The sequence below is a fragment of the Cynocephalus volans genome, chromosome 8 (assembly GCF_027409185.1).
Source record: "Cynocephalus volans isolate mCynVol1 chromosome 8, mCynVol1.pri, whole genome shotgun sequence".
NCBI classification, from domain to species: domain Eukaryota; kingdom Metazoa; phylum Chordata; class Mammalia; order Dermoptera; family Cynocephalidae; genus Cynocephalus; species Cynocephalus volans.
In genome coordinates, this window is record NC_084467.1 from 108,687,157 (window position 1) to 108,703,262 (window position 16,106).

The window sequence follows — 16,106 nt, forward strand, 5'->3', positions numbered from 1 at the left end:
TGAAAGAGACTTTAAATATCGTCTAGTCTAATCCCCTCCTTTTCAGGTAAGGAAACTAAGGCTCAGTGAGGTGATGTGACCTGCTTAAGGTCACACATCTGTCTATTCAGTGATGAGCCAAGACTAAAAGCCAGATTTCTTGACTGGAGTCCGGTAGTCTTTCACCTACATCATGACACCCCTAGGGGCTGCATTAATCCCAGCTTTTAGTACAGGTTAGTATATGTTTAGTTTTATATATTTTAATGTTAACTGAAACTAAAGACAGCAAGAAAGGTGTATCTATTATCAAAAAAATCTTATGGATGTGAATATCTTTTTTTATGTCCTAATATTTTATAGAGGCCTCTATTTATAGATGTAGTACATCTTTTTTTTTTTCACCTACCTATAACCGCTACCTCATTTGAACATCTCTGTCAGCTTTGTTTTGTGCCTGAAAGCGTCTGCTTCTAACATTTTTTCATAAAGTTTACCTGCTGTCTACTGTGTTGCCCTCCATTTACCAATACAGCTCTTTTTAAGCACCTCAGTGTAATTATGCAATGAATTACAAATACCAGAATAGTATCTTCAGTGGAGTGTTTTACTCTATATCAGTATTCTCAACCATGGGCCTCCAGAGAACATTTGGCAATGTCTAGAGACATTTTGGTTATCATAACTAGGTCAAAATGTGGGTACTACTGTATCTAGTGGGTAAAGGCCAGGGAGATGCTGCTAAACATCCTACAATGCATAGGACAATCCCCAACAACAAAAGATTATCCAGCCCAAAATGTCAATAGTGCTGAGGCTAAGAAAACCCTGCTCCATATGAATAGAGCAGTATAGGTATCTATTAATTTTCTGTTTCCTAAACTGTTCTAAAAGTGAATCAGACAAGCATTATATTATAATGAATTTTGTCCTAAGATATATTAGAATTTTGTTACCCAGAACTATACTATTAAGTAATAATTTACAGCTTCCACATATTGTTACCAGCAATAAAGAATTAATGATAATACTGTAGCACATATTGTACCTACAGATTTCAAGGACATTATTCATTTGAGAGATTGACATATTTATTTATGATTTCTCCCTTTTAATCCCCCTTCTATCATCATCCTATAGTTGCAGTAAAAATCTTGAACTCACTTGCATTTTAGCTTCTCATATAGATACAACACTACATCTTAAAGAGAAGCTTTTCCTTTCATCAAATTGCTGCAACAGTATTATGTAGGCTTTCTCATCAAGCAAAATTTGAACAGTACTGGGTAAGTTCTGACAAAATGAGAAGTGCAAACCCCAGAAAACAGCCTTTGTGGGACAACAGGGTAGATCATCATCTTTCATTTCCTTATGGAGAGTGGAATTCTCTTCGACTTTTAAAAAGACTGTGTCCAGCAACTTAAATAGATGGCATTTCCTCAAAGATTGTAAAAGATACTTTCTTAGAACTTGGTTCTGATTGTGTCATCCACGGCTCTTATTAACAGACTTTCACGCAGAAGAAAAACATCAGTGGTCAAAGGGGCTTAGAGTATGGCTTGTTAAGACTGAAGAATAGTATGGGCAACCCCATGGCGCACTCAGGAGAGTGCGGCGCTGGGAGCGCAGCAGTGCTCCCACCGCGGGTTCGGATCCTATATACAGATGGCCGGTGCGTTCAGGAGCACGGTGTGGCCGGTCACAGAAAAGACAAAAAAAAAAAAAAAAAGACTGAAGAAAAGTAATATTTAATGGTAGGAGACAAATTTTACTTATTACCAGAAATCTGTGTAGAGCCTATCTTAACAAGATGGTCTTTTGAAGAACTTATCCCACAATATATGAGAGATACTCTGAAATATCTTTTAAAAATTATGTGACATTATCATATACCACATCCTAGTGCTTGAGGACTTCTGGTTTTGGTGAGAACAATGACTACTAAAATTAAACTATTAGAAGGGGGAAATTATATATAGCCAGGGAACTTCTTGGAATGAAACACAGATTTTTTTTTTTTTTTTTCCAAGAGGATAAATAACTGAAGTAGGGCCGAGCCCGTGGCGCACTCGGGAGCGTGCAGCGAGCGCTGCGAGCGCAGCGACGCTCCCGCCGCGGGTTGGGATCCTATATATGAATGGCCGGTGCACTCACTGGCTGAGTGCCGGTCACGAAAAGGACAAAAAAAATAAAAAATAAATAACTGAAGTAAACAGTATTTCAGTTGTCTGAATGTTATTGGATATTGGACTGCTGTATAACAAAAACCATGGAACGTTATTTAGAAGTAGATGGTTTTAAAAATGTTACAAGTATAGGCTGGCTGGTTCCTCAGTTGGTTAAGAACACGGTGTTATAATACCAAGGTCAAGGATTCAGATCCTTCTACCAGCCGGCCACCAAAAAATTAAAATATTATGAGGATGGAGTGGCCTTGAAACTCTTCAGACTTTAAGTCTCTTAGCAAATATGGGTTAAAATTGAAATTTTGAAGAAACATTAATTGAGATATCAACAAGTATTATTTTATTCCACCATATCATTACTATCACTAAGGAACAGGTTTAGTGTATTGAATGACAAAAGCTATAAATTTGGGTGAAATGTGTATTAAAAGTTTTCATTTATGACCCAAAGTTGGGTAAATTTTACAAAATGTAATTGAATTTATAGGACCTTCTGTTTATCTCTTTGTGAAATATTTTTCTAAAAAATTTTCTACAGGAGTAGCTTGCTTTTTTTTTTTTTTTTTCCTCCCTGTATGAAGATGACTGTTAAGGGGATCTTAACACTTGACTTGGTGTTATCAGCACCACACTCTCCCAAGTGAACCACGGGCCAGCCCCAGGAGTGGCTTGCTTTGATGAACTTCAATCTGTGTCCCAAGGAATTCTTTCTCAGTGCTTCTGAGGAGGTTTTGTCTGTCAGTGAATAGTGTTGAATCTCATCGTTGTCAATCTGGACAAATCAATAATCAGTAGATTTTCCAAGCTATAGAATCGGGATTGTGTGTTTTCTTGTGAAAAGATCAGTGCCACTGTTGGTCTGGCTTTGTAAGTCTTTGTGGTGTGTGTGTGTGTGTGTGTGTGTGTGTGTGTGTGTGTGTGTGTGTGTGTGTGTGTGTGTGTGTGTGTGTGTGTGTGTGTGTGTGTGTGTGTGTGTGTGTGTGTGTGTGTGTGTGTGTGTGTGTGTGTGTGTGTGTGTGTGTGTGTGTGTGTGTGTGTGTGTGTGTGTGTGTGTGTGTGTGTGTGTGTGTGTGTGTGTGGTTCTTTTTGTGCCTATATATTTATATATTTATTATTGGTACATTTTACAACCAAACCAAAACTAAGAGTTAAAAACATTGTTTCCTAAAAGTTAACACCAGTCTAGAAGGAGATGCTTCCTGAAAAAGGTGCTTTTGTCTGCCTTTAAGGTACTGACAGTATTGTTTGGGAGATGACAAATAAGGTTTTTGAGACTGAGTGTTTACCAGTGTGAAAAATGTCTTTCTTGGAGATTAATTAATTATGGAAATAAAACATTACCTTAAGCCTTTGCATACTGGAAAAAAAAAAGAAAAAAATGTTTTTAGAATGAAACATGGATTTTTTCCCCCCCAAGAGGATAATAACAAGTAAACAGTATTTCAATTGTTTGGATATTATTGAGTATTAGATTATTGGATAACAATAAAAACCAAACCAGGCAACATTATTTAGAAGTAGATGGTGTGAAAACGTTACAGGGATAATGTTCAAATAAATTTCTGAAATTTGCACATACTATCTCCCTCTTGAGAGTAACAGTGTACATTAACTTATTGGAAACAGTCATGGAGGGATGGTAGGGCAGATACCTATTTGCATTTAGAGAAACATTATCACAGATCAAACATTAAGAAATACTAGCTTACAGTGTTATCTTAAAAATAATTTTGCCTCCTTTCTTTTCCTTTTTTGCCTTATTTAAACTATGCATGATTCTGACATTAAAATCTCCCCCTTCCTGTTGCCTTTTATTGTGTTATGTTGGACTTGTTTCTGGACTGTACTGGAAACATTTGAGTCATTTGCTTTCCTTCATATTGATAAATAGATCTGGTGTTTTCTATGACATTTAGCCATTGCTTGTTTGGTCTGGATTCTGTTTCGCCTCATTTTTATTTTATTTTATTTTATTTTGAGACCGGTAAGGGGATCGCAACCCTCTGCATGGTGTGGTCCACACCACACCCAGCCAGTGAGCGAACTGGCCATCCCTATTTCGGAAATCCGAACCCACGGCCTCGGCGTTCCCAGCGCCGCACTCTCCCGAGTGAGCCATGGGGCCATTAGCCTCATATTTTAACATCTATCTGGTTCTCACCAGAATGTATGAAAATATTCAATTAGCCTACGTTGTTTTTATTGTATGGAAGGGAGTTGTTCTTTTTAACTCGTCTAATCTTTGTTTCTACAGGCCTGTCATCTTTACTTCAGAGTGTTACTGGGAACCCAGTTCCATCCAGTGAAGCTGCATCCCAGAGCACTTCAGCCTCCCCTGCCAACACCACAGTCTCTACCATAAAGGGAAGAAATCTGCCCTCCAATACCCAATCTTTTATTCCCAAAAGCTTCAACTATTCTCCTAATTCATCAACTTCTGAAGTCTCTTCAACTTCAGCCAGCAAGGCCTCAATTGGGCAAAGCCCAGGGCTCCCAAGCACTACTTTTAAACTACCGTCCAACTCTCTGGGGTTTATTGGTACCCACAGTAGCTCTGCTGCCCCAACTACTGAAGTTGCCATGTGCCAATCTTCAGAGATCTCCAAGACAAAGCTGGAATCAGAGTCTACCTCCCCAAGCCTGGAAATGAAGATTCACAACTTCTTAAAAGGTAATCCTGGTTTCAGTGGCTTAAACTTAAACATCCCAATCCTGAGCAGTTTGGGGTCCAGTGCCCCCTCTGAGAGCCATCCCTCAGACTTCCAGCGTGGCCCTACTAGCACATCAATTGACAACATTGATGGAACCCCTGTACGGGATGAAAGAAGTGGGACACCCACCCAGGATGAGATGATGGACAAACCCACATCCAGCAGTGTAGATACTATGTCCCTGCTTTCTAAGATCATTAGCCCTGGTTCCTCAACACCCAGCAGTACAAGATCACCACCCCCTGGGAGAGATGAAAGCTACCCCCGGGAGCTCACCAATTCTGTATCTACATATCGACCCTTTGGCCTGGACGGTGAATCTCCCTATAAGCAGCCTTCTGATGGAATGGAAAGACCATCTTCCCTAATGGACTCTTCACAGGAAAAGTTCTATCCAGATACTTCTTTCCAAGAAGATGAGGATTACCGTGATTTTGAATATTCAGGGCCTCCACCCTCTGCCATGATGAACCTAGAGAAGAAACCAGCCAAATCTATCCTGAAATCAAGCAAGCTTTCTGATACCACTGAGTACCAGCCAATCTTATCCAGTTATAGCCACAGGGCCCAAGAATTTGGGGTAAAGTCTTCCTTCCCTCCATCTGTAAGGGCCCTCCTGGATTCTAGTGAGAACTGTGACCATCTTTCATCCTCCCCTGGGCTATTTGGTGCCTTCAGCCTAAGAGGGAATGAACCTAGGTCTGACCGGTCACCATCACCGAGTAAGAATGATTCATTTTTCACCCCTGACTCCAACCACAATAGCTTGTCTCAATCTACTACTGGGCATCTCAGTTTGCCACAGAAGCAGTACCCAGACTCTCCTCACCCAGTCCCACATCGTTCCCTTTTCTCTCCGCAGAATACCCTTGCCGCTCCCACGGGCCACCCTCCCACAACAGGCGTGGAGAAAGTCCTGGCCTCCACCATTTCCACCACGTCGACGATTGAGTTTAAGAATATGCTTAAAAATGCCTCTCGCAAGCCCTCAGATGATAAGCATTTTGGCCAGGCCCCCAGCAAAGGCACTTCAAGTGATGGTGTCAGTCTCTCAAACCTCACCCAGCCCAGCTTGACCGCCACTGATCAGCAGCAACAAGAAGAGCACTACCGCATAGAAACCCGTGTCTCTTCCTCCTGCCTAGACTTGCCTGATAGCACAGAAGAAAAAGGGGCCCCTATAGAAACATTGGGTTATCATAATGCATCCAATAGGAGGATGTCAGGGGAGCCAATACAGACCGTAGAGTCCATCCGAGTTCCTGGGAAGGGAAATAGAGGACATGGGCGTGAGGCTTCAAGGGTGGGTTGGTTTGATCTGAGCACATCAGGCAGCTCTTTTGACAATGGCCCCTCAAGTGCCTCTGATTTGGCATCCCTTGGGGGTGGGGGCAGCGGAGGCCTCACTGGCTTTAAAACAGCATCATACAAAGAACGGGCACCCCAGTTTCAGGAGAGTGTCGGCAGCTTTCGTTCCAACAGTTTCAACTCAACATTTGAGCATCATCTCCCCCCATCCCCCTTGGAACATGGGACACCCTTCCAGAGAGAGCCAGTGGGGCCATCGTCTGTCCCACCTGCCCCTCCTAAGGATCATGGTGGTATCTTCTCTCGAGATGCACCTACTCATCTACCCTCTGTGGATCTTTCGAACCCCTTCACAAAGGAGGCAGCTCTGGCCCATGCTGCCCCACCCCCTCCTCCCGGAGAGCACAGCGGAGTCCCTTTCCCTACCCCACCCCCTCCTCCACCCCCTGGGGAACACAGCAGCAGTGGTGGGAGTGGTGTCCCCTTTTCTACTCCCCCCCCTCCTCCGCCCCCTGTTGACCACTCTGGGGTTGTACCCTTCCCAACCCCACCGTTGGCGGAGCATGGAGTGGCAGGGGCTGTGGCAGTATTTCCCAAGGACCATAGTTCCCTCCTTCAGGGGACCCTGGCTGAGCATTTTGGGGTGCTCCCAGGACCCAGGGACCATGGGGGTCCCACCCAACGGGACCTCAACGGCCCTGGCCTTAGCCGTGTACGTGACAGCCTGAGCCTACCTGCCCATTCTCTGGAGCACCTGGGCCCAGCCCATGGAGGAGGAGGTGGGGGAGGCAGCAACAGCAGCAGCGGGCCCCCCTTGGGTCCCTCACACAGAGACACTATCAATCGGAGTGGTCTGATGTTACGGAGTCCCCGGCCAGACTTTCGGCCTAGGGAACCTTTTCTCAGCAGAGACCCGTTTCACAGTTTAAAGAGACCCAGGCCACCTTTTGCTAGGGGCCCTCCGTTCTTTGCACCAAAACGCCCATTCTTCCCTCCCAGGTACTAATGGAAACCAAGGGAAAGGCATTTTGGACAGTCTAGAGAGCATTGGAAGTAGGAGTTTGGTTTATTGTTGTTGTTTTTATTTGTTTTCCCTCAGTTTTTTTTTTTTTTTTAATGACAAGGGGCCCCCCTTCCAAATGAAAAAGATGTATATGCTTACATTTCACTATTCAGTTCAGTCCTCCCTCCCATTGCACTTATCTATCTTCCCCAAGTTGTTTGTATTTTAAAAAAAAAGAAAAGAAAAGAAAAAAAACAAAGCTTCTTAATTTGGCTGGGGACTTAGGGAGTGGGGAGGAAAACAATCTCTATTTTACTCCGTCTATTGAGTATTATTACATTTGAAATAAAACTTCCATCAGTACAGATAATAATGTGCAACGTTGGGATGTTATTTTGGGCTTGGCTTATGAAGTAGTCAGTGGAAAGATTCCTGTCCCCTTCTCTCTCCAGCTAAGTGACTGCTTTAACCAGTTTGGCTCCCTTCCCTGTATGCTTTGTGCCTTGCTGACAGCCAAGAGGTGTTGCAAGGGAGGAAATGTGGGAGACATTGGACCTGTAGGGTTTGTTATGTTTTGTTTTTAAAGGCATGTTGAAGTTGAGTTTATCATCCTCCTAAAATCTTTTTTTTTTTTTTTTTTTTTCTTTTCTTTAATTGGCCTCTTCCTCCAAAGTACTATCAGGCAGTAACTTTGAGAAGATACAAACCTTATTCTATCCTAGTAAAATATTTTCTCTTTATCCTTGGGATGAAAGAGAAGGGGCTGGATATAATTTCAAGATTGATAGAAGGAGTGACTACAATGTGTGAAGTTAGGAAAGGAACTATTAATGGTGTGATGTGACCTGCCTACCCATTGTAAACGAGAGAGGAAACGTTTTTGAGGTAGTTTCACACATCTTGCACCAAGCTCTTGCCTCCTGCTTTTCTTTCTTGACTTTGTTTTTCCTTCTTCAGTTTCTACTTTTACTTCGGCCAGAAAGAAAGTCACTACAATTGGCAGTTGATACAAAAGATAACTGAAATATCATCCCTGCTTTTTTTTAATATAAGAAGCAGACATTAATTTTACCATGGTGCCTCCGTAATGTAAATGATGTTCATTGGTGGTTTTCAGCAAAGGTTAGCTATTAGAGAATGGAAAGTATTTGTCTTTGTCTTCCTTTCCCCCTTGCCTCAGTCCTGTGTTCACCCCTTCTTGGTATTTCCAAGGAAGAGACTCAGTAGCATCTTTCTTTATATTATGCCTCTTCAGATATGTCTTAGAGACACATTACTATACATACCTTTACAGAGAAACAGAAGGACCTGATGAATCCAAATTTACCCTGTTCTACAGGTAGCATTAGCTCCACCTCCCACCCCCAATAGGAAATAAAAAATGTTTCTGCCCTTTAGTCATTGTACATGAAGAAGTGCTTTCCGTCTCCCTAGACTGAAAAGCTAATTTGTATTTCTACATCCAGTATTCAGGAAAAAGACAATCGCTGTAATTCGAGTGTTTACATCTTTACATCTAGGAACATTGAAAAGCAAATGTTGCTTTACTATTTTTTTTTTTTAGTATTTTACCCCAACGTACACACTGATAATCTGATGAGTAAAAGCAGTGCGTGTTGAGTTTTTGAAGGGATCCTAGCAATTTTAATATATTCTCCCCCAAGTTATTATAGAACTAACTATAGAAAGTATGGGAGTTGCTTTGTATTTCTCCAGTGGAATATTAAAGATGGGGGAGCATGGGCAGTGTAGTGATAGATGATGATTCTTTGTCTCAGAATAAACTTGCTTTTCAGAGATAGAGCAGATTAAATCAAGCATGCACCATAGCTTGGGGGGTTTTGTGTAATTTATTACATGTTATTTATTTGGGCTCACCATGTGTTCTGTGGTTAGGGTGCTGCAAGTCATTAATCTTCCTAATGCGTATCTGGTCTTAAGTCAACTATCCTTTCTTTCTTTGACCCTCTTAAGCCTCTGCTCTGTAGCTGTCCCCACAAAAATGCATGATACCATGACCTTGTGCATGGGATGGGATAGTAGTATAGCAAAGTAAAGAAAGTATAGTTATGTTGAGTCCTAAGACATTTGTTTAGAGAAAATCATAAATGAGAGAGAATGAAGGTATGAGGTGGGGAAATTGTTTGACTTTGAAATCTGAAAGACTTTTTTTTTTCACAGAAATTAAGTGGGATTTTTTCATTCTAGAATAAAAGAATGTGAATTCTTTCTGCTGCTCTTGTTTAAGCTAAAAGTAGTGTTTACTTGAAAAGGCTATTTGATTTTATCTGAAAATGTGGGGATATCAGGAAAGTGGCTTCCTGAATGTTGGGGCAGGGTAATTGTCCTCAAAAGCATGCTGGCTAATACATGAAAGGAAGACTTTGTTGTACAGATGGACTTGTAAGGGTTGGTTTTTTTGTGAGGTATTGTTGTTTTGTTTTTTAAGCCACAAAATCCTCAGTGTGTTTCATGATGGAAGTGAGGGTTTGTATGAGACTGTCAGCTATTTTAAGAAAATTTGTCTACAGCAGTAAATGAAGACAACAATGTATATATGTGATATAGGGAAACAAAAAAGACAATTCTGGTATTCATAACATGGAACAAAGGGGGTTTTATTCTTTCTGTGTCTGTGATTTAAAACTCCGTGACCATGCTCTGACTTTTGTATTTCAATCTGAGTTTAAAAAAATAAACAGGATATTTTTTAAAAAAAGCATAACATAGTGTGTCTTGGCAAGGACATGATTCATTTGAAAGCAGAATATGAGTTGTTACTAAGGTCCTTGGTGTTCACTGTGAAATCACAGACAGAGAATTGGTGGAGGTTGTGAATACACTAGTACCATTTAAAGTTTGGTGATACAGTATCATAAATAGGGTCCTTAAGTATTTTTTTTGTAAGGGTTTACTCTTCAGTCAGCTTAGATGAGAGCTCGCTCCCTGCTCCCCTCTACCTTCCCAAAAGTTGAGAGTAAGTAGAATTTGGTTTGATTCCAGGGTGGGTAAAATGAGCAGACAATAGTACTTTTATCCTTTCCAATAACAGGAATACAATGTTTGTCATATATATGGTACAGCAAACCTATCTAGATAATGTGAATATGCTAAACTTCCTAATTGCAGAATATTCACTATCAATCCTGAAGTTAACAGTTCATGCAGAATTAAACTTCAGCTGTTACTGTTTTGAAGCCGCTGTAAATTACTGCTTCCCTCCACCTCCTCTCCCCCTTTTTTTTTAATGGGTGGGGGTGCTTGTTAAGATTAAAATTAGATATGTTGGATTGATATTCTCACGTGTTCAGTGTGGAAAACAAAACAAGTACATGCTTTAGAAGCAACAATGAAATCCTTTTGCAAAAAATGTGTATTAATATCATTTAATAAAATAACTAGTTCTAAAGGTTTGACATTTTTCTTTGAGATGGGGCTTTGACTGAGGGCCCCTGGATTCTCTGGTGAGTGCAAATAGGAGGGAACTTCTCCAGGAGCTGAAACTGCTACGTTGTGGAGCAGGCCTGTGGTTGGAAAACGTAAATTTTCTCCAGCAGTGATCCAACATGACTGTCCAGGGCTGAAGGTGAAACCAACTACAGATGCAGAAAGAAAAGCCTGGATATATCTCTGAAGATAACAATTGTATTGGCTTTTGGTCAAAGGGTACGTGTGGGAGAGAGAGAGTGGTGCATGTGCCTGCACATTTCTGAGGCACATGCAAAGTTACCATGGACCATCCATCTCGTCCCTCATGATTACTTGCAATTTTCCGCTCTTCCAGCCATTCCTTTTTTTTTTTTAATCTTTGTCCCCAATATTTTGTTTTGCAGTTTAATAAAGTATGGTTTTCTTTGTTGTGTGGTTGACTTTCCCCTTCACCTTGATCTTGTCCAGCTGCCCCTTTTGAATTCTGCAGTTAATGTCACTGAAGGCAATCTGAGCCTCTAAGATCTTCATGGTCTTTGGGTTTTCTATTTGATCTTTTGTATAATTGAATTTTGAAAAGGAATGATGGGTGGGGTGAGAGCAAGATGTTCAAGGAATGGTTGGAGATGAAGTAAGATATACTGTATGGATAATTATTTGTGTGTCTTCAAAAAGTTGTACAATTGTGAGTCAAGAAGCATTTTTAAAGCATAGAATGGGTGGTGGGGGGCATGTGGAATAGGGATCATTTTGGCCAATTCTTTCCCCACATCTGCTCTTACTCCATATTAGCAATCTTTTGTGCAGAAGCTGCACTTAACCCTTCTTGCTTACCCATCCCTTTTTTCATAACCCAGTAAGGCTTAAAAAATGGAATGTTGGCTTTAAGGGGTAAAGGGGTAGTCACCGCATCTGGGCCAGGCTTGGGTCACTGGCAGGGTAGAAGGCTTTGAATAACAGCCTTGATGATGTGAAGCTACGTATATGTGTCACCAGACATTTCAGAAATAGCCTAGGAACACACCCAGCAAGTAGGATGTACCACCGTACCAGTAGCTTCTGGAATCTGGCTCACCACTTCTTCCTTGTCCTCTCTTGGTGCCTTGACTTGCCCACCTGATTCCTAGCTCTACACCTAAAGAAGCAACAACTTTTAAACTTAGTCATTGACCTTTCTGGACGTGTTATAGAAAATCCATAATTTCCTCCCTCTAAAATGTTTTATTTAAGTCAAATCTTGTATAGCAAGGATGAGTTACCCCCTCATGTATGTACACATAGTAACACAAACACCATCAGAATGGGTTTTGGGGTATTGGGGTGTTTCCCATACTTGTTTATGAATGAGTAACTGTATGGACAAGTCTGGCCAGTTGCTGTTCCCAATTACTGAGTGATAACTCATTGAGGTTGCATAGACAAGGCTACGAGAGAGACACCAGTGAGAGAGAGATCGGCTCTTATGTAAACATTCTCTTCTCCCCACAGAAGTAAAGAGAAGCACATAGGCTATAAAGGAAAGGAGCAAATGCAATGTAAAACTAAATACCAAAGTTACTTCAGACTAACCGCTGGGGTAGAAAGGAGAAAACTTTTTTTAGCTTAGTTACCAGTTTGAGGGGAGGGGGATAAGGCTGAGATCATTGAAATGATAGAAATGATAGAAATTGATTATTGCTGTTACCTTATTCTATTTTTTTTTTTCTTTCCTTTGTTCTCACCTAGCCAAAGGTCAAAAGTTGAGAATGCAGATGTGGGTGGAGGGGCTAGTGAGCTCTGCAGTGCCAACTGAAAACACAAATACAGGCTGCAGTTCTTTGTGTTTGACTCAAAAGGGTGTTGGCTAATTGAGGTCCACCTTGGACCTGTTCAGGTTCATAGCCAATTAGATGTCCCAGCTACTTTACTTCCTCATCCCCATTGTACCCCCTTATTTTTAAGAATTACTTAAGTCCTTTGCCACATAATTTGTGGGAAAGAGGAGATAAAACGGACTTGAAACTTATTACGTTTTTCTTGGAGTGAGTGGAAGAAAAAGATGGATGGCATCCAGTCCTTCTGATCCCCTCCCCCCCACCAGGAATCCTTTGTGCATACATGAGACAACACTTAAGGCAGCCAGTCACTGCCAAGGGCAGTAGTGATTAGTAAAGGATTAACTGGAAATCTTGATTACCGAGAAGTAGACCTTGGTTGCATATTTCCTTCTGTAGATGTACCTAGGCCCTCTTTTTAGAGTACTTTGCTCTTTCCTTTGTTTTTTAATTTAGCATCTAACCTAAGTTGACACATCCTTGCACTAGCTCCTGTGCTTGGGAGATTTCCCTATTTTTCTCCTGGCTTTGGCCTGACACCAGGATTAAGAAGTGGTGGTGGGGGTGTCTGTTATTTCTCTTCTACACACTCGAGATGTTTTGGGGAATGGAAATCTTAAGAGACTTAGATGAGTCCAAGGCTTTGTTTTTAGAGCCAAAGCTCTATTTATCCCCATACCCCTGGGAGGAAGCCTTCCTCTCTTTTTATTCATTCAGTAAATTTGTCTGGACTTTCTCTCCCATTGTAGCATCTCAAAGCAAAGTTAAAGTTTGGCCTCATTCTAGATCTTCTACATATTATTAAGGGAAAAAATTCTTTAAATAAACCTAACCTCTACCACCTGCTGTGCCTTTAGCCACTTAGCTACTTCTTTGGGCCTCAAAAGCATTTGGTGGCAATGACATAAACCTTTCTATATATATTTTACCTTATTTCTCCTTTTTTACTATTGATATTTTTCTATTTATTTTTTTAGAAAGATGACCAGTAAGGGGATCTTAACCCTTAACTTGGTGGTGTCAGTACCACGCTCATCCCAAGTGAGCTAACCGGCCGGCCCTCTTTTTTTTTTACTATTTTTATATATCTTTTCTATTCCTGGTGCAGAGAAATGGGAAATTTGCTTCTAAGAGCTAAGATAGATTTGGAGGTATGTGCTAATCCTGATGACAAGTGGAAAATGTATTTTACCTTCAATGCAGAGTATTCTTACATGTAGTTTAAAGCTATAAAAACAATACCTTAGCCAAGGCTTTAGCCAACTTGAGATGTCTACTCTAAAAGTGGAGTAAAGCTGAGGATTCCCCTTTCCCTACACTTTGGTGGAAATCTAGCAAATAATTTTCTTTCACACTTCTCTTTCCCCTACGTTAGTCTGGTAGAGAAAAGTCAGAAGACATCTCTTTTCTTGGCTTTTTATTGAACCATCTCTTCACCCTATATTAAAGGCCTCCTTGACCACAAGTATCTGAATCCTGTTCATTAATTCCGGAAAGAAAAGGGAACTGTGCTACCAAACATGATACATTATGACTAATCTGATCCCTGAGGCATCATGTCATAGCATAAACACAGGTTTTGGATTGTGATAGACTGGGGCTCAACTTCTCTGAGGATCATTTTCCATGTTTTGAAGGGAGCATAAGAATAGATATTACTCAACAGGATTCTAGAAATTAAATGAGATAGTGAAGGCATAGCACTTGGCACATAGTAGGTGTTCAGTGATATTCTGGCTAGAGAAACTTTAGGGATAGATGTTTCCTAGGCCGACTAACGGGTTAAAATTCCCTGAGGCTGAGGCATATATTAGTCACAAGTCAGAAGAACCAGTAATTAATTGGCCTTAGTTAGCTTGTGCTTGCTTGCTTGCTTGCTTGCTTGCTTGCTTGCTTGCTTGCTTGCTTGCTTGCTTGCTTGCTTGCTTGCTTTGGGGGGTGGGATGGAATAACTCTTGACATTCCTTCCTCCACTGCAATACAAGTTATATAAGTGATGGTGTGGTAGCTGATGGATCAGCATCCCCTCAGTATCCAGCTCAGTGTATTGCACACAGTCAGCAGTCAGTAAATGTTTGAGGGATGAGTATAGGAAGCTGCATCTCAGGGTAGCCAACTTATTCTACCATCCTTCTAACAAAGGACAAGGTCGAATAACTAAAACTGTCAGTATCTGTATCCTTTGGAGCTTCAAACCAATACAGTGATTGGTACATACTTAATTCCATAATTATTTATTAAGCACCTATCATTTTGTTGCCTGCAATATAACACTCCCTTGCCCCTTGTGATGCAGAGCTGTGAGAAAAGTCCTGTGTATCGTCACCCTTTGTGAATGCCATTTTAAAATTGTTACTGTCTTCTTCTCCCCACCACATACACGCAAAGTAATCTTCCTCTCCCACAGTCTTGTCTCTTTTCTCTTTGTATTTCAGGGTGTCTAACATACCAGAAGATGGAGCCAAGATCTAGAGGATGCCTATGACTCAGATCAACTGCCCTCCCCAGACAGAACCTCCAGCCAGATTAAACAACTTTCTCTGACAGCTCTTCCTCCACAACCCTTGATTTCATCACCATTGAAACTTGAGAACCAACTGTAACCATCCCACCCCCAGGTGAGGGGACTAATGGGAATTACTGACAGACTCACAGCTGCCTCCAAGTCCATTTCCATTCATACTCTATTACAAATCTGACCGTGTTTCCATTTTTACTTTGTAAAATTAATCAAATGTACCTAGTCCTATGTCCTAGATGTAGCAGGAGGAGGGAAGAAAAAAAGTAAAGGAAGTTGAGAGCTGAGATGGGAATGAGAGGTAAAGGATTTATGGAGGAGAGCAGAGAGCCTTTTTAAGGTGATGGGGGAGAATATTGGGAGTAGGGCCGGCCCGTGGCTCACTCCGGAGAGTGCAGTGCTGATAACACCAAGGCCCCGGGTTCGGATCCCACATACGGATGGCCGGTTCGCTCACTGGGTGAGCGTGGTGCTGACCACACCAAGTCAAGGGTTAAGATCCCCTTACCGGTCATCTTAAAAAAAAAAAAAAAAAAAAAAAGAATGTTGGGAGTAAACTCTATTACTAAAGCATGGTGTGGTGGAAGAGGGTAAGATTTGGATTCAGAAGTCAGCTTTGGCACTTACAGTCAGCTTTGGTCACTTTAAGTGACCTTAAATCACTTACCTTCTCTGACCTTATTCCTAATCTGTAAGATTAAGAAGTCTCTAGGGTTCCTCTTAAACGCCATGCGCATGGAGGAACTCCAGTAAGTAACCTCTGCAGATTATTTGCTGCAGCCTTAAAGCTGTTCTATCCATTTATTATAATAGCTTCTTGTTACTGTTGTCCATTACCATACACCATGCCCTACACTAGACGATTTGCATAAAATTAACCTCGACAACTGGGAGTGATACTATTATTATTCCCATTTTATAGATGAGAAAATTGAAGCTTAGCGAAATTAAATTCACCCCAAATTACATAGTTAATGGCAAATCCAGGATTTACACTAGGTCGGTCTGGTTCCAAAGTCTATACTCAACAGTTTTCTACCTTCGCTAAGGACCATGTAAAAAAAAAATTATGGTTAAAGGGAAATTACTAACTACCATTTCCATTTCTCCCACTCTCGCCCTCAAGAGTTCTCCTGTCCCTATCCTCAAAGCTTTATT

General features: G+C 41.2%; 1 protein-coding gene across 8 annotated transcripts in view; it reads left to right on the forward strand.

Moving 5' to 3' along the window:
• RPRD2 (regulation of nuclear pre-mRNA domain containing 2) overlaps positions 1-14,925 on the forward strand; it is a 95,343-nt gene extending 80,418 nt beyond the window's left edge. For 2 of the 8 annotated variants that reach the window (XM_063106879.1, XM_063106881.1), the window contains 2 exons: positions 4,420-7,183; positions 14,866-14,925. In XM_063106879.1, coding sequence (XP_062962949.1) covers positions 4,420-7,183; positions 14,866-14,902 — 2,801 coding nt within the window. In that variant the 3' untranslated portion in view covers positions 14,903-14,925. Of the gene's footprint in view, positions 1-4,419; positions 10,998-14,865 lie in introns of those variants that run through there. The other 6 variants (XM_063106883.1, XM_063106884.1, XM_063106885.1 and 3 more) reach the window with 3 other exon arrangements.
• The last annotated feature ends 1,181 nt before the right edge of the window (positions 14,926-16,106 follow it).